Here is a 13260-nt window from a genome sequence, read left to right on the forward strand (position 1 = left end):
TTTTTCCGTGCGTTTCTAGGCCCTGATGTCTCTCTTTGTTCTGGCCTCCAAGGACGGGTGGGTGGATATCATGTACGATGGCTTGGATGCTGTGGGAGTCGACCAGCAGGTATGGGCTCTAGCAGAGCTGGAAGAAATGAGTTGTCAAAGGTCACACATTTCAGCTCTTGTTTTGCCAAGTACTGTTGGCTTCCACAGTCAAGTGGGGTTACGCGGGTAGGATCGAGGGAGGCGTTTAATCCAAATTCTGGGACGTGACAAGGAGTCCAGTGAAAAGTCTGGATTTGTACTCAACCTTTCCCCTACGGATTTTGCAACACAACTGGTGTAACTCAGGTTAGGAGAACTGCACTTATCAAAGAGTGGTTTGACTTTTTAAGCAATTTCGTCATGTCCGGAGAAAAGAAATGCTTTGTGTAGGTACAGGCTTTCAGTGAGGGACTTACAATAGCTGCAAAGGATGCTGCAGAACAGAGGTGGTGCTTCTGTCCTCGACACACTTTGTATTTTGGGAGCGTTCGGTTAAAATGTCTCAGAAGTCTCTAATTTTTGGGAAGAGCAGGGTACCCTGAGATGCCTGAAAGGGGCACCCACTGGTTCTGTGGGTGGCACAGTTGTATCGATTTGCTCCCATTCTTTTTTTTTGAGTTTCAGTTGAAATTTGCCTTCCTCCACTTTGCAGCCAGTCATGAACTACAACCCATGGATGCTCCTCTACTTCATTTCCTTCTTGCTGATCGTGGCCTTCTTCGTCCTCAACATGTTCGTGGGGGTGGTGGTGGAGAATTTCCACAAGTGTCGGCAGCACCAGGAGGAAGAAGAAGCCAAGAGGCGGGAGGAGAAGAGGCTGCGCCGGCTGGAGAAAAAGAGAAGGAGTAAGGAGAAACAGATGGCTGGTCGGTAGTCTTTCCACATCTTTCTGAGTCCTGCCTGACCTTCCACACAATCCCCTCCTCCCTCCCCTCCCTGCCTCGTGTCTGGTGATCATTCTTCTTCCAAAAGCATGTCCAGCTATAAAATTTGCATGAAGGAAATAGTGTCGTTTTAGGCTGAGCAAGGAGCCATAGAAGCCTTTTTAATGGCTGCATGATTTGCAATGACCTTTCCATTGGAGGTTATTTAAATTAAAATATAATAGTAATCACACCTGGAGCTTCTTGGATAGCAGAGCTCAGTGTTACACAAATAGTGACAACTGCAAAGATCAGCAGTGCTGGATGGCACCATAAATCTTCTGAGTCATGAGCACTGTTGCTGATAACTGGATTCACTATTTGGTTTATTACAGCCTTGTAATGCCACAGTGATGTTACCTGTCCCATTTATCAAGTAGGTTTATTTATTGGCACAGTAGCACCACTGCTATTCAAGAGTGTAATAAAATAATGGAGCCATCTCATTCTAGTAATGCTTTAAAACTCCTTAGAGAAACATATCAATGCATTTGCTTGAGAAATACAGATTAGGAAAAAAAAAAAACAGATGAGGAGAGTAACTAACTAGACAAAATAGTGCTGGTGCAAATTGAACCCAGCTCTGAACTGGATGTGAAACGTGCAGCCCTGCATAGAGGAGGCTCTACAGGTGAAAGGAGGAAAGACCTCCACTCTGCCAAAAGTCTCCAACCTGGCATTTGTCTCTTAGTCTCTTTTTGTTTTAATGTAGTTATTCAAGTAGGAAGTAAGTTAGCCAGAGGCCACAGGTCGGAGGTGCTCTTGTTCTCGCATGCTCTCTCTTCTGACTGAACTTCCTCCATTGCCCTTCGTGTTCGTGGCCTCGCATTTTCCCTTCCTGGTCAATCCGCCTGCTACTCTCTCCCTGTCCCCTTTCACATCTCTTCTCTATCTTTGACAGACTTCAGTACTGTTTAAGAGGCTGCCTGATCAGGTGCTTGTTCCCAAAGCTGGTAATATTAAGTCTGTTTTATTTTTTAATAGCCTAAGAGGTGTTCGGTAGCTGTGACAGGCTTAATCATGCAACCGTGTACCACAGCGCTGCCTTGGCCTCTCTCAGTTCAGCACTTATCCAGCAATTTCCTTTGGGCACATCTTTTAGTCCCATGAGCTTCACAGATTTTGTAACCACTAGGATGTGTCACACCAGCCTCTGGACATCAAACTTGGGTTTATGCTGAGAGCCTGGCTTCCTCGCTGGTCAGTGGAAAGATGGAGGCTTCCCTCAAGAGCAATGGAGGACACATTAGGCTGTTCTCAGTTAAGTGGGATACAGATGGAAAAGAGCCCTTTTTTTAGTTGGTTGGGATTTTTTTCCCCATCAAGAAAATGCCTAGAAAGCTCTTTCTGTTAGTCAAAGTTCCCAAACATAGCTTCAAGCTGATGAGTTAGAAGAGGTTTTTAAAGGCTGGATAGAAAGATCCCTATTTAAAGTTGCAGTTTTGGAAAGTAGACATTTCTGTAGAAGAAAAATAGATGTTTAGTTATTATTAATGACTTTATTTATAAGACTAGAGGAACTAGATGGAAAAAAGACGTAAGCCTGGGCAATTTCCCAGCGGGAAGGAATCACAAACCATCCTTGGAGATACAGTTATTCATTCAGTGCTATGAAATGCCTAATTAAAGAGGCAATAAACAGCTATTTTACTGAGGATCAAATATTGCTGAGTATTCAATTGCCATAAAAACCTTTCAAGAGCAAAGTATGAAGTCCTCCAAATCGCTTTAGAACAGTTTTCCCAATTCGCGTTTTTGGTGAAATGTTGGTTTTAATTGACCGTGTCCAGCTTTGCCCTCGGAGGCAACAGATGTCATTGCTTAACTTCATCCTGCACAGTGGGAACTTGCAGATGATACCAAGACTAAGGCTGTGATTGTGCCAGCAACTGCATGGGGGTTCCTTTCAGCTGGGCTTCCCGTGTGACCTCAGATGCCCAAACCAACCTATGGGTGCCAGATATGGACCGACATAGACATCTGACTGGTGGCATGGTCATTTTTGGTTGTAGACTCTTCCAATGCATTTATCCAATCAGTTATCGGAAACCCAGAAAAGAGATCTCAGCTCATAAGAAGTGGGCAGGTGCAGGGGTGTCGCTGTAAGCTGTGCTGTTCCAGCAGAATGTGAACTAGGTCGTTCTTCAGAAGTGCCTGCTCCATCATCATCAAATGAGGGGGTTCTCAGGGATCTCTTGGGCTTCCACCTGTGCACGTGGCAGAAGCACAAGAGCACTTCCTTTTTCACGTGTAGCTGAGCCCACCCTCCATGAAGCACAAGGAGAGGATCCCGCAAGGAAACAACCCTGGTAGAGGCAACGGAGAGCCTGAGAGCCGTAGGGACCTCCGAAGGGGATGGGAAGTCTTGCCGTGTGTCCTGCCGGGTGATTAATGCCATTTCGTTCTTTTAGATCTAATGCTGGATGATGTATTAATGGAGAGCTCAGCCAGTGCAGTGCAAGGTACTGGGAAGTCGGCACGTCTCGTCCCATTGAATGGCAGTGCTGTGTCACTAACGGCTCGCCACGCGCTGTGAGGCATCCCACTAAACCGTGTGTGTGGTGCAAAGCTCGTTCGCTTACTTCATGGCACACGCATCCCATTTCTGAGCTGCAGGTCTCTGCAGACCTAGCTCAGCACTGACACTTTCAAACCCTTAATTTACTCTTCAGTCATGTTATGTTATTCAGTATTATTTTTTTTTTCCTGGTTTTCATTAAGGCACTGTCAGATTTTCATGACTTTTTTTTTTTCTCCTTTTTTTTTTTTTTTTTTTGTTCCTTTAGGGTTTTTTTTCTTAGAGAATAATGACTGGACTGTGAAGTGGGTCCTTTATTGTTGACTTTAGCTTTCCAACCACCAGCTTAGGAGTCTGAATAATTTGCAGGCGTGTCTCTGGTAGGCAGGCAGCTGCCCTTAGAGAGGATATTTCCTATTCTTTCAGCCTTTGCTCATTGCTCCGCAAACACTGTGCTTCAGGGAGGCACGGGTATTTTTTTCCAGCAGGGTAAAATTCAGTATAGTGCAGAGCCTCAGTGTTTTAATGGGGAGCTCAACCCCACACCAATCCTCAGCATGGATGTGGAGTTTAGTCATTGTGCTGCTCAGCTTGTTAAATTCTGTGTATTGATTGAGAGTTGCTCGATCCATGAGGCATCTTGTAAATTAAAAGAAATAAAGATGCCACCTTAAAGCCTTTCCAGGTCCTGGTGGGGATGGTCCATCTGGGCTGAACAGCGCTGGGATCTGATCTGCCCCCCGACCCACCGCTCTCTCATGTCTCCCTTTCCCAGCCCCCCTTCCCAGGACGATGCTCAGGGCTGCAAATCTGTCCCTTCCTCTTTTTATTTTTAGGAGAAGCTTTGATCTGGCAAGCATTTTGTTTAATTCATAACTTAAGAATATTAGCCTGAATAATTAAAGAGGTGACAACATAGAAACAAATATAGCTGTAATTTTCGACAAAAATAATATGCTAGGAAAATTGTGCCATTAAAACTCTCACCTGTGCACAAGCTCCCACTGCTTGCGATGGGAGCAGGGCTCCATCCATCTCTCGTAGATTGCAGGGAGTTTTGATTAAATAAAAATTGCAAGGTGAGGGCTATTGGCTTTCACTGCAGAGATAACTCAAGGAGACAGAGGTTCTACCTTATATTTCTAGGCCTTGTTGGAAGTTATCACAACATGCTTTAATAAATCCTGAATCTCCTTCCCACTGCCGTTCCTGATATTTTTATTTCTTTGCTGTCTTTCTTGCTGCTCTTGCTGGGCTTCCTGGCCTCTCTGTGAAATGGGGGCAGCGCAAGGGGGGCTCTCACTAACTTTGGGACTCTGGTTATTTTTTCTTCTTTTTATTTGACTGTGACTCCTCTCCTGGTCCTATAGAGTTACATCAAGGCTATCTTATTTTGTGTTATTTTTAAGGCACTGAACTCATTCCAAACCCCTCTGTTATCCCGTGCAGGCTCAGAAAGACTCTTAGAGTTCGCCTTTAAAACATGTACAATTGTCAGGTCTGTGCTTTGTGTTCCCTTTTGTTGTCTTTTCTTTGGATCCAGTGGTAGTGAATGTGCCATGCCGCTCCTCAGGCACCAGAGTGAGGGAACAGAAAGGTTTTGTATTTGAACCTGACTGTTGGGAATTTAGGGAATCAGTCCCAGGTGCTGTAGCCGAACCTCCTGTGGTTCAGTGAGGAATCTGGAGTTGTGACTCAAAGCTTCCCCACATCTCTGCACTTCCAGAGGCTTCTCTTCTCTTTCTATAAAGACAAAATGGAATAGTGTGTGTGTGTGTGTGTGTATGTGTGTGTGTGTGCGCTGCTGCTGCCTGGTATTTAGTGAGATATTTTATAATTTAATTTTTTCCTTTTTTTCCCCCTCCAAGTCTACATTCTATCACAAACGGAATCTTCTCAGTGGAAATAATTTATCATTTTCCATTTCGCTTTTTTTTTTTTTTAACAAATCCATTCAGTACAATAAAAGCCAAGTAAAACTCTGTGTTTAAATCTAAAAAAGTTCCTTCAGTGCAAACTACTTTTTAACCTAATAATATTCTTGATACAGTTTGTAAATCCAGCTGCGTCACGGGCTCATTGCTCACTGGTTTGCTGCTGTCCTCCAGATATACTCAGACCTGCAAAGTAGTTAATTCCCTTATTATAGGAGAAGGAAGAAGCTGAAGGAGACAGTAATGGAATTGTCCCACTCTCGTGAATTCCAATTTCCTGTGCCCACGCACCTCCGGCTCGAAGCCACCTCAGGGAAAGTGGCAATTTCTCTCTTGACAGGGCTATATTGGGAGGCAGACGCTACCCAGAGATATTTTGGAGCTGCATGCCCAGCCTGATTCCCCCCAAGAAAATGCAGTTAACGGGAAGAAAGTGGCCCCAGTCCCACTTCTTGCTGTGCTGGCAGAGATGGCCAAGCCCTGGGATACTCTGGGAGCTGGCAGAGGCACTGCCAGGGAGAAACAGGGGTGCCTATGGTGCTGCTCTGCTGGGCACTGGTGTCATTTCACAGGTGACATCCCATACCATCAGACAAACAGCAGCATGGGGTTTAATGTCTCAAACCCAGGCTGGGATCACTGAACCCCAGGGGCACCTGGTCTGCAAGAAGTTAGACAGGAATTAGGAATGGGAAATGTTTATCCTGCAACAGCAATGGTCATTTCCTTTCCTAAAGGGCAGGAGAGGACTTATGATGAGTTTGAGTACCCCATGACACAGGCTGGGACTGCCATGCTCTGACTCCCAACCCTCATCAAGGGAATCAGTAATCCTGCAGGATGATGCCAAGAGTTGAGCACAGCTTGGGAAACAACCTGAGTTGAGAACCCATAGAAATGATGAGCTAAAGCCAAGTGTCCTCCGTGCCAGGCACTGCTCCCCTTCCCAGCACAGTCAGTCCCCTTGGACCATCATCATCCAGGACGGAGGGGCAGGTGGGACTCACCCGGGCCAGCTCCCAAACAGCTGCAACATCCTCTTCCTTAGGAAGAGATTGCTCAGGATTCACTGTCTGAACTAAGTTTATCCTGTGTAATGATCTCCAGATTTGACCCACTTCTCCCTCTCTCCTGGCCTCCAGCCACTGTGAAGCAGCTTGATTTACACCCTGTTTACCAGCCTGATGTCTCGTAGTGGGCTTTTGCTGTATTTCCCCATCTTTTCTCATTCTGCCAATTCTTTGTTGGTTTGCTCTCCTCCTCCTTTCTTTAACACCATGTGTGCCGGGAAGCCACGTTAACCTTTCCAGTAATAACCGAGACTAACCCAGAGCTCTTGTTGTTCTTGACACAGTGTATTGTAACAGTACAGTAATGTGGTGTTGTGTTAGTTGTGAAGTTCACCACCCGGAGTTTAACAGATGTCTGTATTTCCCAAGATGTTGGTATTGTTCAGCTCTTTATTGCAATAACTAAGAATGCCACTGTGTGATAGGGGGCACGGGCTTTGCACCGGCGTAACTACGTCGGAGCTGTACCCAAATTCTCTGCAGAACTGCGCAGGTCGGGTTAAAGAAATGGTGTTTTTACAATGGTAAAAAGTGGTTTATCTATTCAGAAAGTCCCCTGCCCACCTAGGCACAGTGGGGGTTTAGCCCTGGTCCTCGGGCAGCATGTCAGCCCGTGTGTGGGTCGTCCTGCGGTAGCATCCGAACTGCACTGAGATGCATGGCCGGCATGGGGAGACCGGGGAAGCGAGTGGTGGCATGACTTATAAACAGGGTTGGCAAATCCCCTCTTAACAAAGTTAATGGGGAAGTATGAACTATTTACAGCTGGTAATTTTGGAAGGCTGCAAGGGCACCTGCGAGAGCAGCATCCAGGGACGTTTGGCTGTGGAAAGCTGCGGGTATGAGCTGGGAGAGGTGGAAAGGAAGCTTGGGAGAAGGGGGTGCTGAGAGGGGGAAGCCTTTGCAGATATCTGAACAATTAGCAACCCTGCTTATAAGGTCATGCACTGGCTAATCCAGGTGCAGGAGCCCTGCACAGGAGACATTTACAACCTCTCTCTAAATCCTTTCTCTGTTCTAACCACATCGGTGCTATTCTGTAGGATTTGGAATTACCTGTCAGTCAAAGCTGAGAAAAAAAATTGAATTCCAGTGTAATTATTCATAAGTAAATCCATTGCAGGAAAAGGTAGAAACACTGACATTTTTCTTTTTGAATGTGAATTATACATAAATGTGGAAGAAGTAAGTGATCCAATTATGATGGTGTTTCTTTCTGAGATGATAAGTTGGTTCGTAAAAATAGGTCCTATTCCTAACCTAATTGTATTCAAACATTTTAGTTAATTTGCTACTCATAATTTAGCATAATGTGATCGAGATATCTTGACTTTATGGAGATTTATGCAGATTCTGAGATATCTGACAAAGTCTTATGAATGAGTCAGCAGCTACCAGTCTGCTTTTTTTTCATAAGCACTCAATAAATTCAGTATGAAAATTAATTTTACAGACCTTTTCATCAATACTGTGCTTTAGCACTCAGGTGCAGATCACCTAAAGCCCACTGCAGATCAGAAAGTGAATATTAATACTGCTTTTCATTTGATGACACTGAAAAGAATTTTGGGCCTTCCAAACCCCTACAGAATAAAACTGCTGAGTGATTTTTCTCTCTGGTCCCTGGGCTGGAAGGGAAAGGTCTGTCTCTATGGAAAAAACAAAACTATTTTTCAGGATCCTGTTATGGAGCAGGAAGCACATGAAACCATTAAATCTGTGGGTTCGATTGCAATGTCATTGGCTATTGACAAAGTGAACTCTATTTCCAGGCAAAATTTAATCTTCTAAAATTAGTTTTCCCCGAGGGCAACCCAAACTTGTGCTTCCTGGCTTTATCCTGCCCAACTTTTTTTCTTGAAATAATGTATCAAAATGCACATTTGCTCAGCAGCACTAAATATCAACCATGTAATTCTTACAGCTCAATAATTTTCACAACCAGTTGATCATCTAATTATGAGAGTAATATTATACTCTGACATATTCAAGACAGTCCTTTCCACTTCAATCTGCATTATAATGCCTCCTTGAAAATTGTACTGAATTATATACTCAGCCTTGGCATTTCCTCATTAGAGATTAGGTGAGTAAATGAGTTTATCTCTAGGAACATTCGGGGTCTAAAGAGCATGTGTCATCCCTGAGGCAGCCAAACACAGGGATGAGTTGAACAGTGAAATATGTACTTTGATAATCTTGTCTAAGTGGAGAATCGTTATTTTCTGATCACTAGGGCTGACTGATCAACTTTCCTTGGTATTTTTATGGACCATTTTTCAGGGCTTTGACAGCCAAAGTGTTGAATTTTGTTCTCTCTATAGTTTACTGCAAAGAACATAATATGCCTGAGCTCCTTCCCTTTTAAAGACCACCACGAACTCAATGGCCTGTGTTTTTAAGGCATTGTTAGTAAAATCTATCCCCAGCATCTGGCCGTTAATTGGGTTTTCAGATACTTTGGGGACTTTTACTATAGCAGAAACAAAAATTGTTGTTTTAATTTAGGTTTAACTTAAATTTCCCTATAGGGAAAAAGTGTTCTTTAGCAGCACCAGCTCACCTCATCCCTGATGCCACAAGGCTGAGTATAGTGCATGTCCCACTGAAGATATTTAATGGATGTAAGATGACGGGAGCCCTGCTGTGTATAAGAAATGGTAACATGGCAGCAAGAAAAGAAGGAAGTAAAAAAGACAGCATGCTGCTGTAATCGGTCTAGAATTTATCATCCCTGGAGTTGGAAAGTGAGGGTGCGTTGGCTTCAGAAAGACGCAGAGAAATGACTTGACGTGCCTCTCCGCTCTCCTCCTCCCCGCTGCAGAAGCACAGTGTAAGCCCTACTATTCGGATTACTCCCGCTTCCGCCTCCTGATCCACCAGATGTGCACCAGCCACTACCTGGATTTGTTCATCACCGGCGTGATTGGCCTCAACGTGATCACCATGGCCATGGAGCACTACCAGCAGCCAAAGGTACTGGGACAGCCAAGGGGGACATGCAGGGCCGTGGTGGGATGTGCTGATGGGCTGAGTCAAGGCCAGTTTTGCTGTTAGACCTCAGGACCCCCGTTCACCATGCCTGAACTGTCCCTTTGCCCGTGGACTGTACCCATCCTACAGCTGGCCTCCAGCTCAATCCATGGCTTTTGGTACATGGATCCCATTGCACCTCTCCCTTCTAGTTAAGTGCAAGCAAACTGCTTTGAAAATGAGGATGGGACCAGCTTTGTTTGCTTTGCTAGATTAGATCATCGTTGATATCTTCCATTTTACTTATGTTTTCCCCCTGAAAAAAAAAAGAGGAAAAAGAATAGAAGAATCTGTGAAATGTTTCTTTTTGCGAAGTTTCTTCTAAATCCCCAGTGTCCCATAGGACCCGATTTTCACAGGCATTGCATTCCACTCTGATCTTTTAAGTACATTTTAATATATTAGTGTGCTAAGTTCCTGGGTCTTTTTCATGCTGTGAAAATAAAAACAGCCTGTCCTGGGATGTCAAGTCTCTTGTGCATAAGAATGAAATGGAAATAGCTGCCTTTGCCATATAACTTGTACTTACTTTTATTAGCCACTTTCAGAATGAATAAATATAACACACAATAGGAGGAAGTATTCTCTAAGACTAGACAGGACTTGAATACTTAATATAAAAAACCACCCCAAACAACTAAAACATGCAAACGACAGGGGGAAATATCCTCCAGCCTATCATAAAGAAGCCAAAAGTGAAAGGAAACAAGCCCAATTTATTTTTTCTGTTCAGGTCACCTTTAAATACCCTGCAAGGCTCATTTCATGATTCAGTCATTTGGTGATGAAAAAGGTTGTTGGCGAAGGAGCCTGGACTGGAGTCGCACTAGAGCGTGCGTCTTACCGCAGTCGTTTTGCAGCTACATTTTCTCTTGTATTATAAAAATGTTGGTCAGGATTTTGTTTTTAATTTTCTTAAGGAAAATAACATTTTGTCTCTAAGCCTCTGGTATGCAGCATCTGGGTAATAACTCCAAGCTTGGGCTGTGCTGGGGTGACAGCACAGTTCGAGCCACGCACATACTTGAGTCTTACTGAGTCGAGGCCCTGAAATCACTCTGGTCTGGGTGATGGATGGCTGGGATCCTGAAGACACTTAAAGGCTAAATGTACCAGACAGCTTTATATCCAAATATAACAATTGCTTGGTGTCTTGGTGCTGAAAGGGTTTGGTGATGGGATGCCCTGGGATGCCCTGGGAATGAAACACCAACCAGGGATGCTGCAGCTGCTCACAGAGAGGGGGATGTACAGTGCATAGAGGTGGTCCAAGCACATTTATCTGCTTTTGCCAGATGAATTTTCTTATTTGCTGCAGAGCCCAAGTGCTCTGCAGTATGAGGGGAGGCTCGTTCAGAGCCAGGGCTTCCTTTGGGTTTGTGTTTGTCAGGCAGGTGAGGTGATTTTCACCCATGGATGCTTGAAACTAAGCTGTAACATGACAGCAGAGTTCATGGCTTAAACCCCTCCTGCTATGATTTCTCCCGTGGAGGGATCAGCAAGTGTTGGGTTTGGTCTCAGAGCACTCTGTTCCCATCTCCTGCATTCCCTAACACTGTCCTGGACAGTTATTACTGTTCCATTTGCCAGCTGTGAGAAATTCAGTGCACGTCACTTAAGAGGCCAGGGAGGATGCTATGACCACAGTACTCCTTCATGAGCAAGGCTTTTGGGGATAAAATCATCTCTGAGGAGGCTTAATGCCTGACTGTGCACGAGTTGTCCCAGCCACGGTGCACCTGGATTAATGGCCAGACTCTGACTTCTGCAGAGGAAGGGGGGCAGAGGAAAACGCAAGGCACTTGCTCCTCCTGGCATGCCATCCCTCTCTCCTGCTCCTTGCCAAAAGCTCAAGGTGAGGAGTAATGGCAGGCTGTCACAAAGGAGTCATTTGGCCAGTGCTTGCATGAACGAGCAAGTGGGATGAAATTCAGCTTTCTGCAGAAAGCACAAGGGGTTTTGTGCTGCTGACACCTGCAAATGCAGCAGCTCTTACTGCTCACCCCAGCAATCCCAGCTGGGGTTGTGCCTTCGGTCTGCGTCAGCCCCTCCTGGGATTCTATCCCTGGGACATTTATCATTGGAGAGAGTCCACGTTTGGAGACTTTTATCTGTAGTTTAGAAATGAGTAACTGGTGACAGAAGATTCAGGTTTGCAGGCAGCAAAGCCCCTCTGCAGAGCTGATGTCTAACCCCAATCCTGTGCCCACATCCAGGTTCTTGATGAAGCCCTGAAGATTTGCAATTACATCTTCACCGTTATCTTTGTCCTGGAGTCTGTTTTCAAGCTTATTGCCTTTGGGTTTCGTCGCTTCTTCCAAGACAGGTAACAAAAGCTCCATCGTGACCACGGGGGCAGCAGCAGGTTCTGGAGACAGCCACCCAATTTAGCATCCTAAATTCCCATGGTCTGCCCTGTGGTGTCAGTCTGATATGTATGAACGCTTTGTGGCGTGACTGGTTGAAAGCTGGGTAGGTGGAGACTTGGGACGTGAGCCGGAGAAGGGATCGTGCATGCCAAGGAGAGGGATTGTACCACTTTGGCCCTTGGGAGTGGATGAAACAGAGACGGGTCTCACACTGACCAGCTGCTTCTCTTCTCACACCAGTTGCATGTCCATATAATCAAGAGGACCTGGTGAAGTAACAAAATTTATGCCAAGAGACAGAATCTTGCCCTGAATGATAATGAAAGAGAAAAGGCACCCTTTCTTTTGAAGATGTGGAGCAGTGGATGAAATTGTGTCTTTATCTAGATTTTCACTCTCTTACCTCACAAATACAAATTTTATGTCCTTGGTGAATCTTTCTCCTCCCATTTTTGACTTCTTCAATGTTAACACCAAGAGCACACCACTGAGCAGGGCTCAACATGAGCCCTTCAGCAGCCAGTGTGTTGTTCCACCCCTCTCCCCACATTTCGTGTGTCCGTGGTGGGATTAAATCTCTCTCCAGCCTGGCACAAATCCTTGGGGTCTTTCCTTTACCCAGCATGATTTTTATTGGAAGGACTGGACATGGGGTCCTGTTCTTTCTGGGGCAGATCTCACGCTGAGGTCCACGAGTGTCATGTCTAGAAGTGGCCGGAGAGATGCTGCAGTGCCTCCCCTGAGGTCTGCAGCCTCTGGGTAGAAAACTGCCCAGCTTTTGTTTCTCTTTCCCCTCAGTCAAGGATATCTTTGGAATTGGCTGTTTTTCTAATGAGATGCATTAGTTATAATGATTTCATAACATAACTGCTTTTGTATAATACCCTCAGAAAAATGCTGCAGATTCATTTGAGTGCTCGAGCCATTGAAATGACTGGAATTCGTGTGAAGCAAGCTACCTCCCCTTGCCAGCTTCTTAGTAGATGTTAAACTTCATTTTGTGTTGTCTCCAGATGGAACCAATTAGATCTGGCAATCGTGCTGCTGTCTATCATGGGCATCACTTTGGAAGAGATCGAGGTGAACGCTTCGCTACCAATTAACCCCACTATTATCCGAATCATGAGGGTTCTCAGGATTGCTCGAGGTGAGAGGAATAAAACAGAACTGACTTGTGTTCGAGGTGCGGGGTCCCCACCAGGAGAGAGTTAAAGCGTTGGGAAACAGTCCTGGGGCACATCCCCATCGTGATGTGCATAGTTCTGGCATCAACAGGCTGTAAACAAATAAAAAGAACAATGGGGGAAAATACTTGCAAGGAGTCAAAAAGCTGAGCCAACTGACCATGTGTTTCTGTCTTAAGAGGACTTGAAAAGCTGAGAG

The 13260-nt window shown here is 45.1% G+C and overlaps 1 protein-coding gene across 17 annotated transcripts in view; it reads left to right on the forward strand.

Annotated features, from left to right (window-relative positions):
• The window catches only part of CACNA1G (calcium voltage-gated channel subunit alpha1 G), a 145791-nt gene that overhangs the window by 110792 nt on the left and 21739 nt on the right, over positions 1–13260 (forward strand). For 8 of the 17 annotated variants that reach the window (XM_032706433.1, XM_032706448.1, XM_032706449.1 and 5 more), the window contains 6 exons: positions 20–109; positions 683–896; positions 3365–3415; positions 9300–9451; positions 11725–11834; positions 12891–13024. In XM_032706433.1, coding sequence (XP_032562324.1) covers positions 20–109; positions 683–896; positions 3365–3415; positions 9300–9451; positions 11725–11834; positions 12891–13024 — 751 coding nt within the window. The remainder of the gene's footprint in view (positions 1–19; positions 110–682; positions 897–3364; positions 3416–9299; positions 9452–11724; positions 11835–12890; positions 13025–13260) is intronic. The other 9 variants (XM_032706434.1, XM_032706437.1, XM_032706444.1 and 6 more) reach the window with 3 other exon arrangements.

Source organism: Chiroxiphia lanceolata, chromosome 19 (genome assembly GCF_009829145.1).
Source record: "Chiroxiphia lanceolata isolate bChiLan1 chromosome 19, bChiLan1.pri, whole genome shotgun sequence".
Classification (NCBI taxonomy): domain Eukaryota; kingdom Metazoa; phylum Chordata; class Aves; order Passeriformes; family Pipridae; genus Chiroxiphia; species Chiroxiphia lanceolata.